Consider the following 19459-nt stretch of genomic DNA (forward strand, 5'->3'; position numbering starts at 1 on the left):
TCGCTGCTGCTGCCTCCTTGTGGCCGAAGCGCGGAACTGCAGCGCCGGCACGGGAGAGGTGCGCAGCAGTGCCGCCGCCGCCCTCGCTGCTGCTACCTGGCGGCCGAAGCGCGGCACTGCAGCCCAGGGTTCGCGCGCCGGCTCTGGCCCCTCCTGCACGCCCTCGGCGGCCGGCGCATGCGCGGTCCACGGGAGCAGCATGGCGGCGCCAAGGGCGCGGGCGTCGGCGTCAGCGGGTGAGCGCCAGGATCACCGGTGAGGTGAGCGATCCCCTTCGGCGGGGGTGGGGGGTGTCTCCTGCCCTCTGGTCGCCCGGGGGTGGCGGGGCGGGAAGCTTCAAAGCTGCCGCTGCGGCAGGCTCCCGGTCTGCTGGAGGCGAGCCGGGCCAGGGCAGCCCCAGGGAGTTCCCCGAGAGCTTGACAGAAGGAAAGAGCGGACGGAGGCGGGCACCCCCCAGGCGCAGCCACTGGGCACCTCCCCAACTCGCCAGAGCTCCCCTGGAGCCTCCCTCGGCCCCGCTCGCCCCGTGCAGCTGCCCCCAGCTCCAGCCCCTCCCCTGAAGCCTGTCCTGTAGCCCCAGGCAGCCCCCAAGCCCTGTCGTGAGGGCAGCAAGCTGGCCCTCAGTGCACCTCCAGGAGCCCCTGCAGAAGGAGCAGCTCTGGCGAGTGGCAAACTATGGTAATAATGGTCGCTGCTTCTTTCCCTCTCCCAGAGGCTGCGCTGAGGATGCGTTTGTCCGTTCCTCCCCTGGGGATGCTGTTGACTGCACCCGCTTCAGGCTTGTGTGGGCTGACTCTGCCTGGTCTTGCTCTCCTCGCAGCATGGGAGCAAAAAGGGACAGGCGGAGCGCTTACTGGCTGTGGGCAGGAGCTGCTGCAGCTGTAGCTGGAGAGGCCAGAGAAAGGTAAAGATGAAGAAATTGAAGGCCATCTGGCCGGCAACTGCCTCCTGCTGCAGGCAAGAGAGAGCCTGCTTCTCCAGGTGAGGAAGGATCCCTCATTGTAGTCCACAGCAGGCCAGGCTGCCAACGTGCACTGTAGGGTCTGTATGCGCCACCAACAGTGCCGTACGGCCACATAGTGCACAAGCGAGCGAGGCTACGTGCTCCCTCTTCCTCCCTCCCTTTCTCTCTCTCTTGTTCTACTGCTCCCTTTTCTTTTTCTATCTGTACTTTTGTTCTGCTCCCTCTCCCTCTTTTTTTTTAAATCCTCTGTCTCTGTCCTGCATCCCATTGCTGTTTTTTCTTTTTCCATCTCTTTGCCCTGATCTGCATCCATCTCTTTTTTTCCACAATTTCTCTGGCTTGTTCCGTGGCATTCTTTTCCTCTCTGTGCCTGTATGTGCTGCTCCATGTCCCTGCCTTCCTATCTTCCTCCCTCCTTCTTTGCTTTCTCTCTGTATCCCTTCGTCTTGCTCACTCACTGTTTTTTTTTCATTCTATATCTCACTGCCCCTGTTCTCCTTCCTGTTCATCTCTTACTCTCTCTGACCCTTTGTGCTGCTCCCTTGCATCCTACTCCCTCCCTCCCTCTCTCTCTATCACACTGTCTTGCTCCTGATCCCGCTCTTTCTTTCTACCCTTCTGATGTGTGTATCCCCCAACCCCTCCTTTTACATGTCCTGGTCTTTCTACATCCTTCTGTTATTCTCCTTCTCTTCCTCTATCCTGCTGCCCATCGCTATTTTTTTTTCCTCCTCCATCCCTTTGTCCTGCTCCCTGTCCTTGTCGATCTTTCCCTTTGTTCTGCTTTCAGTCTTTGTTTTCTCTATCTGACTGTCCTTTTCCCTGTACCTTCTTCTCTCTGCTCCTCAGCCCTGCTCCCTCATCTTACTCTTCTTTCTGCCATGCCTCTCTTTTTCTCTGGACCCTCTGTGCTGTTCCCTTTCTTTTTTTTTCTCCAATTGTCTGTTGTCTTACCTGTCCCTCTCTGTCTCTCTTGCTCTGTCCTGCTCCCTGTCCCTATTATTTCTTGCTTCACCTCTCTGTCCCTGTTTTTTCTGTCTTGCTCCATTTCCCTGTCATTTTCTCTGCTGCTCTCGTTGGCTTTCTATCCCAGTGTCCTGCTCCCTGTCCCTCTCTCTTTTGCAGTATCCCACTTTCTGGCTCCCTGTCCCTCACCTGTTTTCTATATGCCTCTGTCCTTCATCCTGTCTTTCCTTGTCCCTCTGTTCTGCTACCCATCACTGTTGTCTTTTTTTCTCCATCATTCTGCCTTGGTCCTGTCACTCTCCTCCTCTCTCTCTCTAATGTTTCTTTCTCCATCCCTGCCCCACTCCCTGTCCCTTTTCTCCTATGCTCTGTCCTCCATCCTCCTCCTAACTTTTTTTCTGTGTATGTCCATACTGCTGCCTGTCCCATCATTTGTTGCTATATCCCCCTGCCCAGCTCGCTGTCCCATTATTCTCCTCTGTCCTGCTCCCTGGCCTTTTTTCTCATCCTGCAGCCCAGCACTGGTTTTCCTTTCTCCATCTGTTTGTCCTGATCTTTCTCTCTTTTCCCCTCAATCCCTCTGGCTTGTTACCTGTCTTTTTCTCTCCTTCCTGCCTTCTTTATTCCTCTCATTCAGTTTCTTTCTCAATCAGTCTGTTCTGCTCCCTGCTCATCATTTTCTCTCTCTTTCCCTCTGTCCTGCTCCCTGACCCTGTTTTTCTTCTGCCATGTCCTTGCAGGGCTCCTCATCCCTTTTTAACTGATTTCTCCACCTCACTGTCTTTTTCCCTGTACCTTTCTTTCTCTGCTCCTTAGTCTTTCTCCCTAATTTTATTTTTCTCTTTCTGTTCCTCTATCCTGTTCCCCATTGCTATATTTTCATTCTCTGTATCTGCTGCTCCAGTAATGACTGCTGAGTTGTCCCGGGGGAAGGGCGAGTGTACAGGCACTGAGCCCCAGAGCAGACTCACTCCTGGGACTTACATGCATTAATGAATAAACACTTGCTGTCTCCTTTCCACTCATGGCTCTGTTTGTAGTCCTTTGTACTTGGTGAGTGGCTGTCATAATGTCCAGGGTAGCAGGTTACGTAGTGGGTGTAAGGGGCCATGGCTGGGGCTGTGGAGGAGCCCCGGGGGGGCCAGCGAGACTGATGGCAATGGCCCCTCTGTGTAAAAGGGCTGCAGCCCCAGGGTGTGGTGCTGCTGGGGCATGCCTGCCTGAGAGTGCTGACAAGCTGCGAGGATGTTTCCAACAGACAGGTTGACAGTCACTTGGAGTCAGGCCCCATTAGGGCAGCTCCCAGGGATTTTCTGAGAGCTGGTGGAGAGGAAGCAGGAAGAGGGGCAGGAGATGGCTGCCCCCACCCCTCCAGGTACCTGGAGGCCTTCCCACTCCCTGGAAAAGGCCCTGAGTGCCTCACCAACTCAACAAAACTCCAGCCCTGCTCACCCCATGCAGCTGCCCCCAGCTCTAGCACCTCCCCTGAAGCCTGTCCCATAGCCACTGACTGGCCACAAACCCTGTTCTCATGGCATCAGGGTGGCCCTTGAATATGCTTTATTGCACCATAAGTGCAGGTGCCATTAGCATCAGTCTGGGGAAAGAGCGGTGTCTCCAGAAGCTGCTGCAGAAGGAGGGGTTCCTGCCTGAGGAGAACTACAGTCATCACTGTGGATAAGAGTTGCTTGTTCTTTCCCTTTCCTAGAGGCAGCATTGAAGACTTAGTTGTCGATTCCTCTCTGGGGATGTTGTTGACTGTGTCTGGCTCAGGTTTGTGTGGGTTGCCTTTGGCCTCATTCTCCTAGCGGCATGGGCGAAAACGGACAGCTGGAGACTTACTGGCTGTGGACAGGAGCTGCAGTGGCTGAAGCTAGAGAGGCCAGAAGAAGGTAAAGCAACTGAAGAATAAAATAAAGGGCAGACAGGAGACAGCCTGCCTCTCCAGGTGAGGAAGGATCCCTCTTAGTGCAGTTCTCAGCAGATCCGATCACTAATGTGCACAGCAGGGTCTGTATGCATAACCAAAAGCACACTACAGAGATGTAGTGTGTGCATGTGGGAGGCTATGTATTTGGGAAGCCTCATGTTGTAAGAGCTGTAAGACACCAATCTATGCTTTTAGGTGGATGACAGTCAAGTGACCAGAGCTACAGAGGAGGAGTGGGGGCAGAGAGAGACAAAGACATGTCCAAACTGTCAAATTCTCCCAACACCTCCAAGAGCGGGAGCTGCAGTGAGTCCTGGACCCTTGGGGTCATGTTGCCTCTCTCCTGCATCCCAGGTCCCTCCCTGCCCCCCCTTCTCTCACTGCTGTAATTTTTTTCTGTTTCCCTGCACCTCTCCCTCTCTCTTTCTCCAAGTCCCCCTCTTTATTTGTTGTTCTACCCCTCTGTTTTCTTTTTCAGTCTGTGCTTCTGTCCTGTTCCCAGTCCCTCTTTTTTTTACCCTCTGCCTTGCAGCCTGTCACTATTTTTGTCTTTCTCCATTTATCTGTCTTCCTATCCCAAATTTTAATTCCTCCCTGTCTGCCCTTTAGCTCTTCACTGCCTGCCCCCCCCCCATTCTCTCTGTCTGATTTTAAAATACCTCTTTCTCTGCCCTGTATCCTAGGTATACTTTTTCTTTCTTAGATTCTCTCATTCCAGGTCCCTGTCCCTATGTTTTAATTTCTTCCCTCTCTATCCCGTAGCCTGTTTTCCTCTTTACTGCTCACTCTCCGTCTGGCTCACTGTCCCTATTCTTTAATTCCTCTCCCTCTCCCCTTTAGCTCATCAAGTTTTTTTGGTATTTCTGTCTCTCTCTGTCTACCTCACTGTCACCTTTTTTAATTCTTCCCTCTCTACCCTGTGGCCCATCACTAATCTTTGTTTTTCTCCATCTCAGTCTGGTTCCCTCTCCCTTCCTCCTCTCTGGTCTGTAGCCCATTGCTATTATTTTTTTCCCTCTGCCTCTCTCTCTGTGGCTCCCTTTGCATATTTTTCAATCCCCCCACCTCTGCCCTGCAGCCCATTGCTGTTGTATTGGGTTTACGTGGCAAGGTTTTGCTAGCAGGGGCCAGCAGGGGCTACAGGGGTGGGTTCTCTGAGAGGGCACTTGGTGTTGCCCCCATGTTGGGCACAGCCAGTTCCAGCTCCAAGATGGATCTGCTGCTGGTCAAAGCTGAGCCTATTGGCAATGCTGGTAGTGCCTCTGATGACATATTTAAGGGCAGCTAAAAAATGCTGCACAGAAGCTGTGATAGAGAAAATGTGAGTGTGAAACAGCCTTGCAGACACCGAGGTTGGTGAAGAAGGAGGAGGAGGAGGTGCTCCAGGCGCCAGAGCAGAGATTCCCCTGCAGCCTGTGGGGAAGACCATGGTGAGGCAGGCTGTCCCCCTGCAGCCCAGGGAGGTCCACAGTGGAGCAGATATCCATGTGCAGCCTGTGGAGGACCCCATGCTGGAGCAGGTGGATGTGCCTGAAGGAAGCTATGACCCTGTGGAGCCTGTGCTGGAGCAGGCTTCTGGCAGGACCTGTGGAGAGGAGCCCATGCTGGAGCAGGTTTTCTGGCAGCACCCATGGGAGGGACCCCACAGTGGAACAGAAGAAGAAGGAGGAAGGAGCAGCAGAGACAACTTGGGGGGAGGAAGTAGAGAAGTCAGGAGTGAAGATGAGCCCAGGAAAAAAGAGAAGGGTGGAGGGAAGGTGGTTTTTAGATTTGTTCTTATTTCTCATTATCCTACTCTTATTTTGATTGACAATACATTAAATTAATTTCCCCAAGTTGAGTCTGTTTTACCTGTGACAGTAATTGGTGAGTGATCTGTCTCCCTCTCCGCTAGCCCACCTACCTGTCTGGCTCCCTGAAAGTTGTTACTCTTCTGCCAACTTTGCCCTGTACCACTTCACCAATTAATTTTTTTCTATGTTTCCCTCTCTGTGGCCCCCTCTCCCTATTTTTTTTAATTCCTCCCTCTGTCCTGTACCCTGTTGCTTTTAAAATTTTCTTTCCATGTTTCCTTCCATCCATCTCTATTTTTTAATTATTTCCTGTGGGTTTTTTGTACCCTGTCACTTTAAAAATTTTCTTATTGTGGTTCCTTCTATCCATCTCCCTGTCCCTGTTTTTTTAATATGCCTGTGTTTCTTGTACCCGATCACTTTTTACATTTTCTTTCTACATTGTCCTGTATCCATCTCGTGTCCCTATGTTTTAATTCTTGTCTATGTTTCTTGTACTTGGTTGCTTTTTAAAATTCCTTCTACGTCTTCCTCTATCTGGCTCCCTTTCTCGATTTTTTTTTTTTTTTATTATTTTTTTTTTTAAATTCTTCCCTGTATTTCTTGTACTCCATTGCTATCTAATTTCTCTTTCAACAACTCCCTTTATCTGGCTCCTTTTCCCTAATTTTTAATTTCTCCCTTTTTTCTGCATACGCTGTCACTTTGTAAATTTTCTTTCAATGTTTCCTTCTTTTCCCATCCCTGTTGCTATTTTTTATTTTTTTCCTGTGTTTTTTGTAGCCTGTTACTCTGTAAAATTTCTTTCTATGTCTCCCTCTATCCAACTCCCTGTCCCTATTTTTTTAATTCCTCCCTTTCTGTCCTATACTCCATCAATTTTAAATTTTGTTTCTATGGCTACTTGTATCCAGTTCACTGTCTTTATTTTCTAATTCTCTCTTGTCTGTCCCGTATCCTGTTGCTTCTTCAATTTTCTTTCTATGTCTACTTTTATCAAGCTCCCTATCGGTATTTTTTAATTCTTTCCTGTGCCATGTACCCCTGTTCTTATTGTTTAATTTATTCTTGTCTTTCCTTAAAGCTGTCACATTTTAAATTTTCTGTCAACATTTATCCTCTTTGCTGTCCCTATTTTTTGTTTTCCTTTCTATCTTGTACCTTGTAGCTTTTAAAATTTTCTTTCTGTATCTACTTTAACCAATTCATTGTCTGTCCTGTACCCCATTGCTTTTGAAATTTTCTTCCTATGTCTCCCTGTATTTTTTCTGCCTGTTCTTATTTTGTAACTTTTTCTTCTTCCCTTAATGCCTCCCTTTTGAAATTTTCTTCCTATGTCTCTATCACCCTACCCTTATTTTGAAAATTTTGTCTTTCCTTAATGCCTTTGGTTTTTAAATTTTCTTTCTATGTCAACTTTTATCCAGTTTTCTGTTCCATTTTTAATTTTTTTTCTGCTTGTCCTTTACCAAGTTGCTTTTTAAATTCTTCTTTCTATTATGTCTACTTTAACCAATTCACTGTCTTTATTTTTAAAATTTTTTTCTTGTCTGTCCTGAACCTTGTTGCTTTTTCAGTTGTCATTCTATGTCTACTTTTATCAGGCTCCCTATCCATATTTTTCATTTATTCCTGTCTGTCCTGTACCTTGTGTATTGGGTCTGGCTGAGATGGAGTTAATACTCCCCATAGCAGCCCTCATAGCACTGTGCTCTGCATCAGTAGCTAGAAAGGTGTTGATAACACACCAGTGTTTTGGCTACTGCTGAGCAGTGCTGGCACAGCATCAAGGCTGTCTCTCCAACATTTTTGCCCCCCCCTCAATGGCAGGCTGGGGTAGGGCGAGATCTCAGGAGGGGACGTAACCAGGACAGCTGACCTAAACTAACCAAACAGATATTCCATACCATATGATGTCAGCTCAGATATAAAAGCTAAGTAAAGGGAGACGGAAGGGGGGCATTTTTGCCTTCCGGAGCAACCACTATGCGTTCTGAAGCCCTGCTTCCCAGGAAGTGGCTAGATATCGCCTGCTGATGGGAAGTAGAGAATAATATCATTTGTTTTTCTTTGCTTTCACGCACGACCTTGGCTTTCAGTTTATTAAACTGTCCTTATCTTGACCCACGAGCCTTTTGTTATATTTTCTCCCCCCTGTCCAGCTGAGAAGGGGGAGTGATAGAGCGGCTTTGGTGGGCACCTGGCATCCAGCCAGGGTCAACCCACTACAGTCCTTTTTGGTGCCCAACGTGGGGCAAGACAACGGCAGTTTTGCATTAAACATGCCATAGCTAGTTATTAAGTGGCAAGCTCCTGTGCAGGTCACGGAGCTTGTTGGCTGCTTGCTTATCTCTACCTTGCTGAGTTTTGGAACATGGTAACGCAAATAATGGCTGTGTGCTTTGCCCTGGCACTGATGGCTTTGCTGTGTTGTGGGAGCTATCTTGTGGGGAGAACGAAGGAACTCGGGAACATGCTAATACAAATAATATCTATGTGCTTTGTCCTGGCACTGATGGCTTTGCTGTGTTGTGGGAGCTATCTTGTGGAGGAGATGAGGGAACACATCTCCCTCTCCCTACCGGGCATTGATGTGAATGGTTTTATTATGCAGGCTCCCGAGGTCCTTGTTCACCCTTATGTGAGTTGTTCAGTACTAATAATTAATACTGGTGGTATATTATGGGTATTGTGGAATCTGGTCTCATCCTGGTATAAGAGAAGACAAGTTTTGGGTGAGGCAATACTGAAATGTGCCCTCAAGCGACCGGTCCCTGGGTGGCAGGGTATATGGAAGGATTTGGGCAGATTCCTAGGACGGTTATCACCTCCCATAATCTGGGACTTTACACCTGAACAGGCAAGTAACCCTGGCAAACTGACGCGCCACCTGATAGAAGGGTGCCTTGCCTATCCCAATGAAAACCAGCAGCTTCTCGCACTGTACTGGGGCCTGGCCTATGCCTACCGAGCCATAGTTCAACACTCTCAGAGGACCACGGTTGAGGCAGGGACCCAGACTGCATCTGAGGACACCATGCTCGAGGCAGGGACCCAAACAACAACAACAACTACAGTAATTGCCCCAATAGTGAAAAAGAAACAGTGGACAAGGAGATCAACAGGTCCATACCATCGATTAGTGAGGGAAGAAGAAGGAGAGGAAAGGCTTAATCTAGAAGCTGGTCCTTCGATAAAGAAATTGGAGGAAGGAGTGAGGGAACTTAAACAGGAAGCGGAAACTACCCGGTCCCTGACGTCCTCAGAACTTCGGGACTTGCGGAAAGACTACAGCCGCCAGCCAGGTGAGCGGATTGCTGCCTGGCTGCTCCGATGCTGGGATAACGGGGCCGACAGTCAGCAACTGGAAGGCAAAGAAGCCCAACAGCTGGGATCCCTCGCTAGAAACCGGGGAATTGAAAGAGGAATTGGAAAAGAGGCAGCAATTTGCAGTCTCTGGAGCCGACTCCTCTCAAGTGTGAGGGCAAGATATCCATTCAAGGAAGATCTTGTGAATTCCTCAGAAAAGTGGACTACCGCAGATGAAGGCATCCAGTATCTGAGAGAGTTAGCAGTGGTGGAAGTCATCTACAGTGATCTAGATGATGAGGAAGTCTCAAAAGATCCAGAGGATGTCCTGTGCACACAGGCCATGTGGAGAAAGGTGATTCAAGGTGCCCCAGCGTCATATTCTAACAGCTTGGCAGCAATGTATTGCCCAGATATGGAAACACCAACTGTGGAGAAAGTGTCGTCTTGGCTCCAAAACTTTGAAGAAAATCTCTGTGTCTCCTCATCCCTACAGGACAGTGCCTTGGCTCTTAGGGACACTCCAAGAAATCAGTCCTCTCCTGCCCCGGTCAGAGGGAAAGGGAGCCCAAGGCGTATGCCACGTAGTACACTCTGGTTCTTCCTGCGTGACCAAGGGGAGGACATGAGGAAGTGGGATGGTGAACCCACCTTTAAGCTGGAAGCCCGCATACGTGAACTGAGAGGGAAGACAGCTGTTAAGAAGGGGTCACCCAAGAAGAAGGCTGTCAGTGTCATTGCTGTAGAGGCCCAAGAAAGCAATCAGCGATCCTCCAGGCATAGAAGAACTGAAACGACCTCCCTTGACTTTGGTGAGGGGACTTCTGGTCTCGCACCGCAAGGGTCAGACAGTGAATACTCTGATGAGGAACAGCAATAGAGGGTCCCTGCCTTCGGCCAGGAGGAGGAAAGGGATGACCGGATATACTGGACTGTGTGGATTCGATGGCCTGGCACATCAGACCCACAGAAGTATAAGGCTTTGGTAGACACTGGTGCACAGTGTACGCTGGTACCATCAGTGTACAGGGGCACAGAACCCATCTGGATCTCTGGAGTGACAGGGGGATGCCAGGAATTGACTGTATTGGAGGCTGATGTGAGCTTGACAGGGGACAGGTGGGAAAAGCACCCCATTGTGACTGGCCCAGAGGCCCCTTGTATCCTTGGCATAGACTACCTCAAGAGAGGGTACTTCAAGGACCCAAAGGGGTACCGATGGGCTTTTGGTGTAGCCACTGTAAACGCAGAGAAGATCAAACAGCTATCTACTCTGCCTGGCCTCTCGGAAGATCCCTTCATTGTGGGACTGCTGCAAGTTGAAGAACAGCAGGTGCCAATCGCTACCAGGATGGTGCACCGCCGGCAATATCGGACAAACCGAGACTCCCTGGCTCCCATCCATGAGCTGATTCATCAACTAGAGAGCCAAGGAGTCATCAGCAAGACTCATTCACCTTTTACTAGTCCTATATGGCCAGTGCGAAAGTCTGATGGAGGGTGGAGGTTAACAGCAGATTATCGTGGCCTGAATGAAGTGACACCGCCACTGAGTGCTGCTGTACCAGACATGTTAGAGCTCCAGTATGAACTGGCATCAAAGGCAGCCACGTGGTATGCTACAATTGATATTGCCAATGCGTTTTTCTCCATTCCTTTGGCAGCAGAGTGCAGGCCACAGTTTGCTTTCACATGGAGAGGTGTCCAATACATCTGGAATCGACTGCCCCAGGGGTGGAAGCACAGCCCTACCATTTGTCACGGACTAATCCAAACAGCACTGGAACAAGGCGATGCCCCTGAACATTTACAATACATAGATGACATCATCGTGTGGGGCAACGAGGCAGAAGTGTTTGAGAAGGGAAAAAGAATAATTCAGATTCTTCTGAAAGCTGGTTTTGCCATAAAGAAAAGCAAGGTCAAGGGACCTGCACAGGAGATTCAGTTCTTGGGAATAAAATGGCAGGATGGACGCTGTCATGTCCCTATGGATGTGGTTAACAAGATAGCAACTATGTCTCCACCAGCTAACAAGAAACAAAGACAAGCTTTCCTAGGCCTTGTGGGGTTCTGGAGAATGCATATTCCAGGTTATAGTCAGCTTGTGAGCCCTCTCTATCGAGTAACGTGGAAAAAGAACTATTTTGAATGGGGCCCTGAACAACAACAAGCCTTTGAGCATATCAGACAGGAAGTAGCTCGTGCAGTAGCTCTTGGGCCTGTCCGGACAGGACCAGATGTACAAAATGTGCTCTACACTGCAGCTGGGGAGCATGGTCTCAACTGGAGCCTCTGGCAGAAAACACCAGGAGAAACCTGAGGTCGACCATTAGGGTTTTGGAGCCGGGGGTACTGAGGACCAGAAGCCCACTACACCCTGACTGAAAAAGAGATACTAGCAGCATATGAGGGGGTTCGAGCCGCTTCAGAAGTTGTTGGTACAGAAGCATATCTTCTCTTGGCACCACGATTGCCCGTGCTACACTGGATGTTCAAAGGAAACATCCCCTCTACACATCATGCAACCAGTGCTACATGGAGTAAGTGGATAGCATTGATCACACAACGGGCTCAACTGGGGAAATCTAACCGCCCAGGAATTCTGGAAGAGATCATGGACTGGCCAGAAGGCAGAGATTTTGGAGCATCGCCTGAGGAGGTGGCTCGTGCCCAAGAGGCACCACCATATAATGAGTTATCAGAAGATGAAAGGTGTTATGCTTTGTTTACCGGTGGATCCTGTCGTGTGGTAGGGAACCATCGGAAGTGGAAAGCTGCTGTGTGGAGTCCCACACGACAAGTTGTTGAGGCCACTGAAGGAGAAGGCGAGTCAAGTCAGTTTGCAGAAGTGAAAGCCATCCAACTAGCCCTAGACATTGCTGAACGAGAAAAGTGGCCGGTACTCTACCTCTATACTGACTCCTGGATGGTGGCTAATGCCCTATGGGGGTGGCTACAGCAGTGGAAGAAGACCAATTGGCAACGCAGGGGTAAACCCATCTGGGCAGCAGCATTGTGGCAGGACATTGCTGCCCGTGTAGAACACATGACTTTAAAGGTATGTCATGTAGATGCTCACATGCCCAAAAGCCGTGCCACTGAAGAACATCGAAATAATGAACAGGTAGACAAGGCTGCCAAAATAGAAGTAGCTCAGGTGGACCTGGACTGGGAGCGTGAGGGTGAGCTATTTGTAGCTCGCTGGGCCCATGAGACATTGGGACATCTAGGGAGAGATGCAACATATAGGTGGGCTCGTGATCGAGGAGTGGACCTGACCATGGAGGCCATCACACAGGTCACTCATGAATGTAAAACATGTGCTGTAATCAAACGAGCCACCAGAGTAAAGTCTCCCTGGAACAGAGGGTGGTGGCTGGGCTTTTGATATGGCGAGGCCTGGCAAATTGACTACATTGGACCACTGCCACGAACACGCCAAGGCAAGCGCTACATACTCACGATGGTGGAAGCAACTACTGGTTGGCTAGAAACATATCCTGTAAACCATGCCACTGCCTGAAACACCATCTTAGGCCTCGAAAGGCAAATTTTATGGCGACATGGTACCCCGGAAAGAATTGAATCAGACAATGGGACTCATTTCCGAAATAACCTCATAAGCTCCTGGGCAAAGAAACACGGCATCGAGTGGGTGTACCACATACCCTATCACCCGCAAGCATCTGGAAAAATTGAGAGATATAATGGACTGTTGAAGACTATGTTGAGAGCGCTAGGCAGTGGGACATGGAAGCATTGGGATACAAATTTAGCAGAAGCCACTTGGCTAGTTAACACCAGAGGGTCTGCTAACCGTCCTGGTCCTGCCCAAACAAAACCCCTACATACTGTGGGAGGAGATAAGGTCCCCGTAGTGCACATGGGGAAGTGGCTGGGGAAGGCAGTGTGGATTTCTCCTCCCATGGGAAAAGGCAAACCCATTCATGGGATTGTCTTTGCTCAGGGACCTGGGTGTACTTGGTGGGTAATGCGGAAGGATGGGGAGACCCAGTGTGTGCCTCAAGGACATTTAACCTTGAGGGAAAAATAATCTGTGATGTGAGTTGTATGTTGTAGGAAGTAATGTAGCAGGAATGACCTGAACTGCAGAGGAGTGAACTTCGTAAGGAACCAGACAAGTGCATCGGTGACCCAAACCAAGCCGGTGTTGGTGCCCAACGATCGAACATACTGCTTCTCCTGTCCTGACCACTCATCTTGACGGATGGGGCCCAAGTCATAACCTGTGTGTGAACATCTGGAGGAGTGGAAGAAGCCCATGGAATATCTATCTCTTAAAGGACAGGGAATAGTAATTAATAAGAATGTATAAATCTGTATGCTGGGTATAAAAGTGGTTTAAGTATGTAGTTTCAGTTATAAGTGTTGGTAAGAAGGGATTTCAGTAATGAGAATTAAATACAATAGCATAGTTAGAAGATATCTGTATTAAATTATGTGGGACCTGAGCATGACGCAAATGGTATGGAATAAGGGGTGGAGATTGTATTGGGTCTGGCTGAGATGGAGTTAATACTCCCCATAGCAGCCCTCATAGCACTGTGCTCTGCATCAGTAGCTAGAAAGGTGTTGATAACACACCAGTGTTTTGGCTACTGCTGAGCAGTGCTGGCACAGCATCAAGGCTGTCTCTCCAACATTTTTGCCCCCCCCCCCTCAATGGCAGGCTGGGGCAGGGCGAGATCTCGGGAGGGGACGTAACCAGGACAGCTGACCTAAACTAACCAAACAGATATTCCATACCATATGATGTCAGCTCAGATATAAAAGCTAAGTAAAGGGAGACGGAAGGGGGGCATTTTTGTCTTCTGGAGCAACCACTATGCGTTCTGAAGCCCTGCTTCCCAGGAAGTGGCTAGACATCGCCTGCTGATGGGAAGTGGAGAATAATATCATTTGTTTTTCTTTGCTTTCGCGCGCGACCTTGGCTTTCAGTTTATTAAACTGTCCTTATCTTGACCCATGAGCCTTTTGTTATATTTTCTCCCCCCTGTCCAGCTGAGAAGGGGGAGTGATAGAGCGGCTTTGGTGGGCACCTGGCATCCAGCCAGGGTCAACCCACTACACCTTGTCACTTTTAAAATTACATTTGCATGTGTATGTCCCTTTTTTTACCCTATCCTTATTTTTTATTTTTTTCCCTGTCTGTCTTAATGCCTTCTGTATTGCATTTTCTTTCTATGTCAACATTTATTATGTTTGCTGTCCCTATTTTTTATTGTTTTCCTGTCTTTCTTGTACCCTGCCTCCTTTTAAATTTTCTTTCTATGTCTCTGTTTATCTAGTTTTCTGTCTCCATTTTTAAATTTTTTCCTGTGTTTCCTGTACCACTTAACTTTTAAAATTTTATTTCTGCTGTGCTGGTTTTGGATGGGATAGAGTTAGTTTTCTTCACAGTAGCTGGTATGGGGCTACGTTTTAGATTTGTGCTGAAAACAGTGTTGATAACACAGGGATGTTTTCATTATGGGTGAGCAGTGCTTACACAGAATCAAGGTCTTTTCTGCTTCTCACTCCACCCCACCAGCAAGGAGGCTGGGGCGGCACAAGAAGTTCGGAGGGGACACAGCTGGGACAGCTGATGCCAACTGACCCAAGGGATATTCCAGACCATATGACATCATGCTCAGCCTATAAAGGTGGGTGAAAAAGAAGGATGGGGGGGGACATTCAGAGTGATGGCATTTGTCTTCCCAAGTAACTGTTACACATGATGGAGCCCTGCTTTGCTGGAGATGGCTGAACACCTGCCTGCTGATGCAAAGTAGTGAATTAATTCCTTGGTTTGCTTTGCTTGCGTGCGTGGCTTTTGCTTTACCTATTAAACTGCCTTTATCTCAACCCACGAGGTTTACCTTTATTTCCCTGATTCTCTCCCCCATCCTGGTGGGGGTGGGGAGTGGGAAAGCAGCCATGTGGTGCTTAGTTGCCAGCTGGGTTAAACCACAACGGTCCCCAATGTAGGGCTCAAAAGGCTCAAGATAACGACAGATTTGATTTGAATGTGCTCGATCAAATTTATAGCTGTTATTGCTGTTTAGCTATTAATCAACAGGCTTCCGTGCTTGCCGTGGCACTTGCTTGCCTTACTGTATATTAGAGTCTAGTGCTCATCAGCGGCTGCTTTTTGCTTTTGCTGCTTGCTGCAGTGCTGTACTGCTTATCATCTTAACTCTGCTGTGCCTGGGAACATTTTGATAACAGCAATGGCGATGCACCGGGGCTGGCAGATGGCCAGGGCATCGCTGCTGTTTCTGTGGTGCTGTACTGGACAGGCTGGAACTCCAGTGTGAACTCGAGTTGAAGGGACTGCGACCTGCGGATGAGTTCATGTGGGAGCAGGACACCCTGAAGTGTCTGTGGCCATGGATAAGCCCATGCCAGAGCAGGTACATCTCAAAGCGTCTATGGCCGCAGTTGTGTCTGTGCTGCAGCAGGTGTACCTCTGAAGAGATTGTGGCCCAAGGATAAGTCCACACTGCAGCAGGTATTCCTTGAAGCATCAGTGGCTGTGCTGGTCATGCTGGAGTACCTCAAAGCGTGTGGCCATGGATAAGCCCATGACAGAGCAGGTACACCCCTGGAGGGACTGCAGTCATGGATAAGGCCATGTTGGAGCAGGTTTACTTCTGAAGGGACTGTGGCTGTGGGTAAGGCCATGCTGGAGGAGGTACATCTCCGAAGGCATTGTGGCCCATGGATAAGGCCATGCTGGAACAGGTGCACCTCAAGGCAACTGTGGCTGTGGATAAGTCTCTGCCGCAGCAGGTATACCCCTGAAGAGACTCCAGTCTGTGAATAAGTCCAAGCCGGAGCCTGGGCAAGGTGAGGAGTTCATTGCAATGTTAAACCCTGTGGTCTGGTCCAAAGGGACCAGGGGTGGAGATTGTAATGGAAATAACTTTAAATTGTTGTAACCCATGATTTGAGTTGCATGTTATAGGAATTAATATAGCAGGAACCATCCGAACCAATGGAGGCCAAGCCTTACAAGAAGCAGCACAAGCGCAGCAGCGACCTGACCTGAGCTGGCTTTGGTGCCCAGTAACTCCATGCAACACACCACCTCTGCTGTCCTGAGTGACCACCGTAACAGGTGGAGCCCAAAGTCATGGACTAAATGAATTCAATGGACATTTTGTGGATGTTTTATGGACATTTTAGAGGGGCGGTCCATAGACTAAGAGAGTATCTGTATGTTGTATCAAAGGATGGGAAGGGAGGTGGTGGTTAATGAGGATGTATTGGATAGCGTGGGACCTGAGCATGACGTAAATGGTGTGGAATAAGGGGTGGAGAATGTGCTGGTTTTGGCTGGGATAGAGTTAATTTTCTTCACAGTAGCTGGTATGGGGCTACGTTTTGGATTTGTCAGAAAACAGTGTTGATGATACAGGGATGTGTTAGTTATTGCTGAGCAGTGCTTGCACAGTGCCAAGGGCTGTTCTGCTCATCACCCTACCCTGCCAGCAAGCAGCTGGGGATGCACAAGGAGTTGGGAGGGGGACGCAGTTGGGACAGCTGACCCCAACTGACCAAAGGGATATTCCAGACCATATGATGTCATGCTCAGCAATAAAACTCGGGGTGGAAGTTGGTTTTATGAAGATGGCTATTGCTACTTTTTAATTATCGCCTGTCATGTAACCCATTGCTTTTAAAATTTTCTATGTCTATTTTTATCCAGTTCACTGTCTTTATTTTTTCATTTTTTCCTCTCTATTCTGCACCCCATCAGTTCTAAATTTCTTTTCTATTTCTCGGTTTTAGTTCACTGTCACTATTTTTTAAATTTTTCCTGTCTGTCCCGTGCCCAATCACTTTTAAAATTTTCCTTGTCTACTTTTATCAAGCTGCATATCGCTGTTTTTTAATTCTTTCCTTGCTATTGTCTACCGTGTTGCTTTTTACATTTTCCTTCTATGTCTACTTCAGCCTAATCACTGCCTTTATTATTTCTTTATTTCCTTAATCACAGTTGCTTTTAAAACTTTCTGTCTGCTTTTATCCCATTCGTGGTCTTTATTTGCCTACCTTTATTTTTTAATTATTTCTTGTCTTTGCTTAGTGCCTTCGCTTTTTTGATATTCTTTCTACGTGTCTGTTTTAGTTCACTGTTCTTATTTTTTTTAATATTTCTTTTATTTTCCTAATCCCCCTCACTTTTTAAACATTCTTTCTGTGCCTACTTTTATACCCTTTGCTGGCTTTTTATAATTATTTCTTGTCTTTCCTTAGTGCCGTCGCTTTTAAAATTTTCTTTCTGCATCTGTTTTAATTTGCTGTCCTTATTTCATAATTTATTCCCTCATTTCCCCAATTCCTATTGCTTTTAAAATGTTCTTTCTATGCTTCCTTTTTTCCTGTTGATGTCTTTATTTTTTTAATTATTTGTCTTCCTTTAGTGCCCTTGCTTTTTAGATTTTCTTTCTACATCTCTGTTTTAGTTTGCTGTCTCTATTTCATATTTTTTTCCCTTTATTTCTGTTTTCCTGTCCTGGTTTCAGCTGGGATAGAGTTAATTGTCTTCCTAGTAGCTGGTACAGTGCTATGTTTTTGAGTTAGGTATGAGAAGAATGTTGATAACACTGATGTTTTCAGTTGTTGCTAAGTAATGTTTAGACTAAAGTCAAGGATTTTCCAGCTTCTGATGCCCAGCCAGCGAAAAAGCTGGAGGGGCACAAGAAGTTGGGAGGGGACATAGCCAGGGCAGCTGACCCAAAGTGGCCAATGGGGTATTCCATACCATGTGACGTCACATCGAGTATATAAACTGGGAGGAGTGGGGGTGGGGGGATCGTTGCTTGGGGACTAACTGGGTATCAATCGGTGGGTTGTGAGCAATTGCATTGTGCATCACTTGTATATTCTGTTAAGGAATTTTCTGTCATGGGTTTCTCTAGGTTTGCTTTATTAACAACTCAGACTTGGGCCGCTACCGCAGTGAATGGTGAAAGATAACTCAAAAACTCCTTCTATATATACAATTTTACAAAACATAATGCAATTGATGTCTTGTCAAAAGAAGTTATTGGTGTTCTTGGTGTTTTTCTATGAACTTTCAGTTCTCTATTCTCCAGTGGTTTCAAAAGTCCAATACATTTTCCTGTCTCCACTGATTCTTACTGTCTTGTCCTGGTTCTTCTGAAGTTAGTGGTTGTAGGCAGAAGGTCTCCGGTCACCACTGTCACTTATCTTCTTACACATCAAAGATCACCGTTGAATTTCTAAGAATCACTCAGGTTGTTTTATTAATTCATCTTACTCTAAAGTTAATCACTTACTCTTATCTATTCTTATGTCTTAGGTCTAAGATGTATGATCCTTTTTCTGTTGATTCAGCTTGACTGGGTTTTAAGCCAGCCATGGTGAGGGCTACACAAGGGACAAATAAGCAACTTATGCATGTTGTTTTATAAGCACCTGCATTCTATTAATCACATCTAAAACAATCTCTAATCATTAGTTATATGTCTGATATGAATAGTCTTAGAAACAATGAGGCTTAAGGCCTAGTTCCCTTTACATAGTTTAATCCTTTTATTATTACTATTGTAATTTTATTAGTATTATCATTATTAGTTTCTTCTTTTCTGTTCTATTAAACCATTCTTATCTCAACCCACGACTTTTACTTCTTTTCCCGATTTTCTCCCCCATTCCACTGGGTGTGGGGGAAGTGAGTGAGCGGCTGCATGGTGCTTAGTTGCTAACTGGGGTTAAACCATGACAGTCCATTTTGGTGCCCAGTGTGGGGCCCGAAGGGTTGAGATAATGACAAACCTGACCAGAGCTTGTTAAAACAAATTTGTTACAAGCATTCATTATATTGGTCTAATAGCTACTGGTCACTATGTTGATTTTTGTGTTCTTAGAGTTGTTGCTCTTGTTTTTAAAGTTCTGTTACGTATCACCTCACTTGCTGTGTGTAGTCCCTGTGCTGCTGCTTATCATCCATGGGAGGCAGATTAAGGTTTTCGCTTTGATGTATTGTGTAATACTGGCTTATGGTATGATAAAGTTATCAATTGTGGGATTAATCCAGTATTTGAACTTAGCATTGTCGTCACCTCTATACTTTGGGAGCCATCTGTGGGAAACTATTAGTAATTACACCCTTTACCTTACCTCCTCAGAAAGCCAATCTATGGGTGGGGTACCTTTCTTCCCCTCTCCTTTCTCCTTCAGTCCAGTTACAATGGTGTTTGAGAATTTTGAAAAATTTGAATACTCTTGGGATGTTGAGACCAGTATGGTCCCAGTCTTACTGCTAGGAACTAGCATGCTCCTGAATGTGGTTCAGCTCTTGTTTAAGGTTAAACAACTATTTAAGAAGATCACCCAGAGATCTGCCCTGAGGCTGGATAATTATGAGTGGCAGGGTGTGTGGGGTAGTATGGGCAAGTACCTAGAACACTGGGCACCTCCAATGTTTTGGAAATTCACCCCTGAACAAGTGCAGAATCCGGA

General features: G+C 47.3%; 1 protein-coding gene across 32 annotated transcripts; it reads left to right on the plus strand.

Annotated features, from left to right (window-relative positions):
* The first annotated feature begins 112 nt into the window (after window positions 1-112).
* Window positions 113-19029, plus strand: LOC128145747 (uncharacterized). Of its 32 annotated transcripts, none has more exons than XR_008236581.1 (6): window positions 113-255; window positions 713-904; window positions 3639-3703; window positions 3786-3822; window positions 4056-4166; window positions 14443-14926. XR_008236581.1 is itself a non-coding variant. In XM_052796359.1 (6 exons), exons 1-6 carry the CDS (start codon window positions 200-202, stop codon window positions 15280-15282), a joined length of 492 nt encoding a protein of 163 aa, XP_052652319.1. In that variant the 5' UTR covers window positions 113-199; the 3' UTR covers window positions 15283-19029. The 32 variants fall into 32 exon arrangements, 10 of the variants coding, with proteins under 10 accessions (XP_052652319.1, XP_052652324.1, XP_052652323.1 ...); XM_052796359.1 differs by lacking the exon at window positions 4056-4166 and adding an exon at window positions 15194-19029 and having other exon boundaries at window positions 821-904; window positions 14468-14628; XM_052796355.1 differs by lacking the exon at window positions 4056-4166 and adding an exon at window positions 15220-19029 and having other exon boundaries at window positions 116-255; window positions 14468-14628.
* The last annotated feature ends 430 nt before the right edge of the window (window positions 19030-19459 follow it).

Source organism: Harpia harpyja, chromosome 9 (genome assembly GCF_026419915.1).
Source record: "Harpia harpyja isolate bHarHar1 chromosome 9, bHarHar1 primary haplotype, whole genome shotgun sequence".
Lineage (NCBI taxonomy): Eukaryota > Metazoa > Chordata > Aves > Accipitriformes > Accipitridae > Harpia > Harpia harpyja.

Bases quoted from the DNA above. Each gene is read 5' to 3' on its own strand.
- LOC128145747 (XM_052796354.1), top strand. From the start codon at position 200: ATGGCGGCGCCAAGGGCGCGGGCGTCGGCGTCAGCGGGTGAGCGCCAG. The intron at 256-712 runs GTGAGGTGAGCG...TCCCTCTCCCAG, and splicing joins GGTGAGCGCCAGGATCACCG to AGGCTGCGCTGAGGATGCGT. The intron at 3,823-14,467 runs GTAAAGCAACTG...ATGGGTGAGCAG, and splicing joins GCTAGAGAGGCCAGAAGAAG to TGCTTACACAGAATCAAGGT.